The following is a 7,785-nucleotide window of genomic DNA, read 5'->3' as shown; positions in this document are numbered from 1 at the left end:
TACTATCAAGTGTATTGTTTAAGTTTTCCACTCAGCAAGATTGTCCTGTCTGCAGGGTCAATGAATGCAATTCGTAGACAGTGAAGAGGTCATTCACCTCCTGAGTGCAATATGCAACTGCAACCAGTGCAATCTTCTTTTGGTGACGACCATGTCTATACTGACTGTCCCTTGAATCTTGGATGTGGTTGGAAATTGGAAATTATTTAGCAGAAAGTGCTTTTAGGCTCGATGTTGACATTCTTGTCAAGTAGGTATTAACATTTTGGCAATCTTCATTCTTCTGATGTTCGTAACACTCAATTCAAGAATTGGATGTGATTGGTAGGAACTAGGAGGAACGGGACTACTATCAAGTGTTCCTATCAAGGATGATGATTGGTAAGACTATTAGTTGATTACTGTACGATTCGTCGTAACACATATGATGTCTATTGTAGAGTCAGGTCAGGCAAATCATCCGGAGGCACTTACCACAGACCGCAAGTCCTGGCGAGTACTATTTCTCTCTCACCCACAAATATGCCACGGGCCTCATGGGACCTAAATCCAATTCTAGTGGATAGTAGATACTTACCTTGTCTGGATTGGATAGGCATATCATCTAAGATACTTACTTACTTACTAGGCAAATCATCCGGAGGCACTTACCACAGACCGCAAGTCCTGGCGAGTACTATTTCTCTCTCACCCACAAATATGCCACGGGCCTCACGGAACCTAGTGGTGGATAGTAGATACTTGAATAGGTAGTGGATATGGATACCTTGTCTGGATTGGATAGGCAGTGGATTACATATCATCCAAGATACTTACTAGTTTACTTGAGAAACACGAAAGATATGGTACCTATCTCACGGAGTTGGGAGGATTATATACCCCTTGGACGCCCAAAAACAATATCTGGGCTCCTTCCATGTCCTGTACAAGTGATTGTCCCAAGTATATTTGCAGATAATTTTGAAAGTTACATTGTTGTTTGGTCCTGTCTAAATGTCTGTACCTCAGCACTCACCACTGATCTAGTGAATGCATTATGTTGAGTAAGAGGTGTGCAGTGACTTCCGCACAAGTGCAGCGGTATCAACTCCCTTATATCATTAATGAGCTGCACACAGCGTCGTAACACATATGATGTCTATTGTAGAGTCAGGTCAGGCAAATCATCCGGAGGCACTTACCACAGACCGCAAGTCCTGGCGAGTAGTATTTCTCTCTCACCCACAAATATGCCACGGGCCTCACGGAACCTAAATCCAATTCTAGTGGATAATAGATACTTGAATAGGTAGTGGATATGGATACCTTGTCTGGATTGGATAGGCAGTGGATTACATATTATCATCTAAGATACTTACTAGTTTACTTGAGAAACACGAAAGATATGGTACCTATCTCACGGAGTTGGGAAGATTATATACCCCTTGGACGCCCAAAAACAATATCTGGGATTCTGGGCTCCTTCCATGTCCTGTACAAGTGATTGCCTGGACAATATTATCTCTTCTAGGACGATACAGCGTCTTGACCACAAACATGAACAGTTTAACTGTCTTCTAGCGTACAGGCTACAAGTGATTGTCCCAAGTGTATTTGCAGATAATTTTGAAAGTTACAATGTTGTTTTGTCCTGTCTAAATGTCTGTACCTCAGCACTTACCAGCTTACCACTGATCTAGTGAATGCATTATGTTGAGTAAGAGGTGTGCAGTTTACAAGTGATTGTCCCAAGTGTATTTGCAGATAATTTTGAAAGTTACAATGTTGTTTTGTCCTGTCTAAATGTCTGTACCTCAGCACTCACCACTGATCTAGTGAATGCATTATGTTGAGTAAGAGGTGTGCAGTAACTTCCGCACAAGTGCAGCGGTATCAACTCCCTTATATCATTAATGAGCTGCGTACACAGTAGAATCAATTGCGGTTGTCTGTATTAATTAAAAACTTCTAAACTCTCGGACTTGAGAGAAAATTTCGGGTTTTGGGAAATAAGACGTGACGTGAGGTTGACTAAATTGTCCTCCGTTCAGTTTTGGTTTTAGTTCCATAGATAGTGTCGATGTACTCGCCAACCCCCATCAGATCCATAGGAAGAAAATTTTGTACCTTATGAGGTAGAAAAAATGTACCTCAGCTCCGGCTCTAAGTAACATTCACACACACTGATGGGAGAAGAGGAACGCTCCCCCTTATTTCTTGATAAACGACTTGACTTGAACTGTCGTATTCGATAGTGCACTTGGATTATGGTAGTAATTCCTATTTATAACCTCAGTAAGTACTTATCCGATTTCTTCTGTAATTCTGTACGTTCTACGAAAGAATTTGGTCCGGTTCTTCCACAAGAGCGGAAGAAAGGTTGAAATCACTTGCACAACGCACCGTACTCTCAAGTTACCTACAGCTTTGGATCTTGATTCTGATTATGGAAATGAACACGAAGCGCTGTGGCAGATTTATTATTTTCCTTTCCAATATTTTAAAAAATCGTTCGGGAGGGTGAGGGTGCTACCCAAGACATTATTTCGGGAATTTCAGTTTCAGCGTGACGAAAAATCATCCCCTTTGCTTTGAGAAACGAGGCTGAAATTTGATTCCTCTGTTCGTCGTGAGTTTCATGCGATACGCAATCAGCAATTATGTGGGGGAGATGTGGATTCTGATGTAAACTTTTGCTTCAGAGTCTCACACTCGTATTTATGAACAAGAATGATCGTTCTTAGATCAGTCTCAAGTCAAAATTGACCAATCAAATGCCTTGAGACTATGCTTAGCACGAACTTGAGAGCCAGCATTTTGTTCATAAATATGGGTGTCAGAAAATGTAGTGTAGGAAGATGATTGTTATGAGTTTATGTCGCTGAGGGTGGTGGGGTTTTTAATTGGTATCGGATAAACAAAAAACAATTACATACTTGATTGGAGTTTCATATAACGAAATCAACTTATGTCGCCAGTCGCCTTTGCCAAATCAGTTTACTTTTTCAGCGTCTTGAGAGCTTGGGACAGAAAACGTCCTTGAAATCCGCGTTTATGTCTTCATTTTTTGACAAGCTTTTCCATCACCATTGATGCGATGGTATTAAAATCCATGTTCGAAATAGTGTACTTGCCAAGTTTTCTCTCTAAGTTATGTGTGCCTGGACAATATTATCTCTTCTAGGACGATACAGCGTCTTGACCACAAACATGAACAGTTTAACTGTCTTCTAGCGTACAGGCAGAGATTCTGCTTTGGTAATCTACCAGTTTGCGGTAGTAAAACACAGTCCTACCAGTACACAGTAGAATCAATTGCGGTTGTCTGTATTAATTAAAAACTTCTAAACTCTTGGACTTGAGAGAAAATTTCGGGTTTTGGGAAGACGTGACGTGAGGTTGACTAAATCGTCCTCTGTTCAGTTTTGGTTTTAGTTCCATAGATAGCGTCGGTTTTAGCTTCGATAGTGCAGTTGGATTATGGTAGTAATTCCTATTTATAACCTCAGTAAGTATAAGGTACCTATCCGATTTCCTACAGAGGTGAGAAGAGTTTTAGAAAAGGAATCCCATATCAGCAAGTGTTTCATTTGCAAGTCCCGCACAGTTTTTCTTTCACCTCGTTTCAAAACTCGGAAATCTTTTCAATTGAAGAAGGGATCAGTTGACACTCAAGTGGAGCTTAAAGTAATTGAAACACACACGAGATAAGAGTAAGTACACAGAGGAGGTATCCGGAATAATTTGCTTCTTTTTTTACCGTCTCATACCTGATGGGACAAATATTCAGGGTGAAGATTGAGAGCTGTTCCACACATGGGCGACGGCGATCGACGAGGTGAATCGATGTTGTCAAGGCAGTGTTAACGGTTTCAGTCGACATCGATCGATGGCCGTCGACTATATGTGGGGACACAGTTCAAGAACAGAGAATAAGCAAGACAGGATATAGGAGGAACAGAATAAAACAGAAGGCCAGAGCAGAGCATAAGGTCAGAATATATCAGGAGCAGAACACAAAGCATATATAGGAACAGAAAGGAGTGCTGACTGGAATGAAATGCAGGAGTATCTCACTCGTACATAATGTAAATGTGTGTTTCAAATCCTCTTCTGTTCTCTTTGACTTTTCCTAGGAAATCTCTGGTCACAGGAATGCCTGGCATTTTTCAACATACAGCTCTTGTTTCGTTATAGGCTGCCCTTCTACCGTTACAGTTCTATACAGGTTTATGGAAAAGGGTCTTGTGTCCGGAACATTATTTGTGAACATGAAGAATGAAGATAAACTAGTTACACCCAGGTCTACAGTTGAAAGATTTGAAAGGCATTTGGGCTTCTGCGCAAGTGGAGATGCACAAAAAACCCCCTCAAGATGTAGAAACAGAAATGATGTAGAAACAGAAATGCACAAAGATGCTGTGAGGTACGAGGTACTGAATCTGTAGCCACACGAATGTGATAAATGGGGGTTGAATGGCAATTTTCCAATTTGATAATGTGAATGGGTAGATGGTAGGGAAAACGAGAAAGAGGAGGAGGAATCCCATGTAGAAAATATTCATGTTGTGACCCGCTGTGAGGTACGAGGTACTGAATCTGTAGCCACACGAATGTGATAAATGGGGGTTGAATGGCAATTTTCCAATTTGATAATGTGAATCGGTAGATGGTAGGGAAAACAAGAGGAGGAGGAATCCCATGTAGAAAATATTCATGTTGTGACCGCGCGTCATTTTTCGTAATTGCATTACTTCTGCCACAACGACTTGCTCCTGCTGCATCTTGTGTTTGTCAGGTGTGCCACTGTACTCCTCATCTGCAATTTTCTGCACTGTTTTAGTTTTGCACCTTGGGTTTTGTATTTTAGATACTTGATATCATGAGTGGAATACTCGGAATTGCATCTTTGTGGCCTGCCACAACGACTTGCTCCTGCTGCATCTTGTGTTTGTCAGGTGTGCCACTGTACTCCTCATCTGCAATTTTCTGCACTGTTTTGGTGTTGCACCTTGGGTTTTGTATTTTACTTGATATCATGAGTGGAATACTCGGAATTGCATCTTTGTGGTGGGTGCTTCATTTGACATTCTTGTTTTGTATTATCCAGGGGGGAAAGCTTTGCAGGAATTTTCACTTGAATATAGGTCAATCGGAATGCATTGTAATTTTGTTCCAAGAATGGGTTATACCTGTGAGAGGTAACCTTAGTACTAGGGTAGTGGTAGTAGATCTCCTCTATAGATATTCCAAATCGGCTGTCATCACATATAATTGCATACCATGTTCTGTGGTCAGGTATCGTACGCTATGCAGTGGTCAGGTTTCGACTGCATAATGTAATTGTCGGGAACGCCTTCAAAAGATGAAACATTAGGGAGCATTATCACGATGTAGAACGATTCCCATATCCCGGGGAGCTCGGGTATACTATTGATTTAGTTCAGGCTTAGCCACTACCACTATTTCATATCGCAATTCCCAGTTCCGTTTTATTTTCCCGAGGGAAATGGTGTTTCCACTGCAGCGACAATAAACACAGATAGAACGCAAGCTATGAACTACACTCTTCAAGTCCATGGTGAACGCCATGTCTATCCAGTCCCTCCTGGTCTGAATGAGTTAGTCAGTGACATCACACGGGAAGTGTTACGTCATCAGCCAGATAACCTGTACAAGTTTATAGCGGAGTATCTGGAGAGTCTACTGCGGATTCGTAACGCCATGAATGTCGGGGTGAAATTCCGCGCGCAGGTCATTGAGGAATCGACAGCGTTTGTCAATCATTTCCTCGTGTGTGGGTTCTCACCTGATGATCTGGACGCGGCTGCACGCAAGATTCAATCCTTCTGGCGCGGCTTCCTAGGGAGGAAGAAGCTGAGGGAAGATTTGGAGCAAAAGAAGCGAGAGGAGGAAGCGTTTGATGAGACAGTTCGCGCCATTGCAGAGGATTTGAATGTCACGCTGGATGAACTGTTGAACGCCGCTAATATTCTGCAGAAATACTTAAAGGAATTCCTAGCCACTCTTTTACAAGGTAATTTCAGTTTGAGGGGGATTTTTCCGTCGATCCAGATCAGCTATCAATTTTATTCGTATCGTTTTCTATTTAAATTCTTCTTGGGCTGTTCGGAGTTTATAACATAGACACACACCAGATGGACACTTCTTCACTATTAAGTCAAATGAAATGGTTACGTACTGACCTCCTTTCAACCTCGCATTCATCCGCAGCTCCGTCAGAACAGGAAGAGAGTGATGTGAGCAGCGCAGATCTGGAACGCCAGCTAGGATCCTGGGTAAGGTCCGGTCTGAGGAAACAAGGCATCGGCTCGGCGGATGACCAATCCCTGACGGACGATCAGAAGATAATGAAGAAGTTTGATTCTCTTATGGATCATGTGGATGCGGTGCTAGCTGATGAGATATCAGATGATGAGGATGAGGATGTGGAAGGCGCTGTGGGGGATGGACATTGGAGTGAAGATGAAATACCAGCTGCAGAAGAAGAAGTGGCAGGGGATGCTGGGGAGGGTGAAATGAGACCTGAGGATGTCCAGAGTGAAGTGGAGGGAGATGTTGAGAATGCTGAGCAGTAATGAAGAAGTTGGAGAATCTTGAGGAGGCATTGAGAGAGGAGTCTGGCTGTGATAAGAAATACATGGCCTCGTTCAGTATTTTATGATAGCTCAGTTTTCATTGAGGAGGGGAAATGTTGTAAAACCAGTATCCTACTTATAAATCAGTATTATCAAATAAACTTTCACCAAAAAGCTCTTAGAACTATACACATTTTCCACGAAATACACCAGGAAAAAACTTGGTCCCAGTGAAAATAGAAATTGCTAGACCCTGTACATCTCTCGCCAGGTTATTGCCTGGACAATATTATCTCTTCTATGACGATACAGCGTCTTGACCACAAACATGGACAGTTTAACTGTCTTCTAGCGTACAGGCAGTATTATCAAATAAACTTTCACCAAAAAGCTCTTAGAACTATACACATTTTCCACGAAATACACCAGGAAAAAACTTGGTCCGAGTGAAAATAGAAATGCTAGACCCTGTACATCTCTCGCCAGGTTATTGCCTGGACAATATTATCTCTTCTAGGACGATACAGCGTTTTGACCACAAACATGAACACTTGAACTGTCTTCTAGCGATTCTGGGCAGAGATTCTGCTTTGGTAATCTACCAGTTTGCGGTAGTAGAATACAGTCCTACCCGTACACAGTAGAATCAATTGCGGTTGTCTGTATTAATTAAAAACTTCTAAACTCTCGGACTTGAGAGAAAATTTCGGGTTTTGGGAAGACGTGACGTGAGGTTGACTATGAATTGTCCTCTGTTCAGTTTTGGTTTTAGCTCCATAGCGTCGGCTTGAGAGAAAATTTCGGGTTTTGGGAAGACGTGACGTGAGGTTGACTATGAATTGTCCTCTGTTCAGTTTTGGTTTTAGCTCCATAGTGTCGGTTTTAGCTTCGATAGTGCACTTGGATTATGGTAGTAATTCCTATTTATAACCTCAGTAAGTACCTGTCCGATTTCTTCTTCGATAGTGCACTTGGATTATGGTAGTAATTCCTATTTATAACCTCAGTAAGTACTTATCCGATTTCTTCTGTAATTCTGTACGTTCGACGAAAGAATTTGGTCCGGTTCTTCCACCAGAGCGGAAGAAAGGTTGAAATCACTTGCACAACGCACCGTAGGTACTCTCAAGTTACAGCTTTGGATCTTGATTCTGATTATGGAAATGAACACGAAGCCCTGTGGCAGATTTATTATTTTCCTTTCCAA

At 41.9% G+C, this 7,785-nt stretch overlaps 1 protein-coding gene across 1 annotated transcript; it reads left to right on the top strand.

Annotated features, from left to right (window-relative positions):
• Nucleotides 1-4,922: 4,922 nt before the first annotated feature.
• Nucleotides 4,923-6,658, top strand: LOC108252137 (protein Ycf2-like). Its single transcript, XM_017443207.2, has 2 exons — nt 4,923-6,016; nt 6,214-6,658. Exons 1-2 carry the CDS (start codon nt 5,536-5,538, stop codon nt 6,576-6,578), a joined length of 846 nt encoding a protein of 281 aa, XP_017298696.1. The 5' UTR covers nt 4,923-5,535; the 3' UTR covers nt 6,579-6,658.
• Nucleotides 6,659-7,785: the final 1,127 nt, after the last annotated feature.

This window comes from Diaphorina citri, unplaced genomic scaffold (assembly GCF_000475195.1).
Source record: "Diaphorina citri unplaced genomic scaffold, Diaci psyllid genome assembly version 1.1 scaffold293, whole genome shotgun sequence".
NCBI lineage: Eukaryota > Metazoa > Arthropoda > Insecta > Hemiptera > Psyllidae > Diaphorina > Diaphorina citri.
Note: the sequence above shows the minus strand (reverse complement) of the source record. Positions and strands in the feature narration are given on the sequence as shown.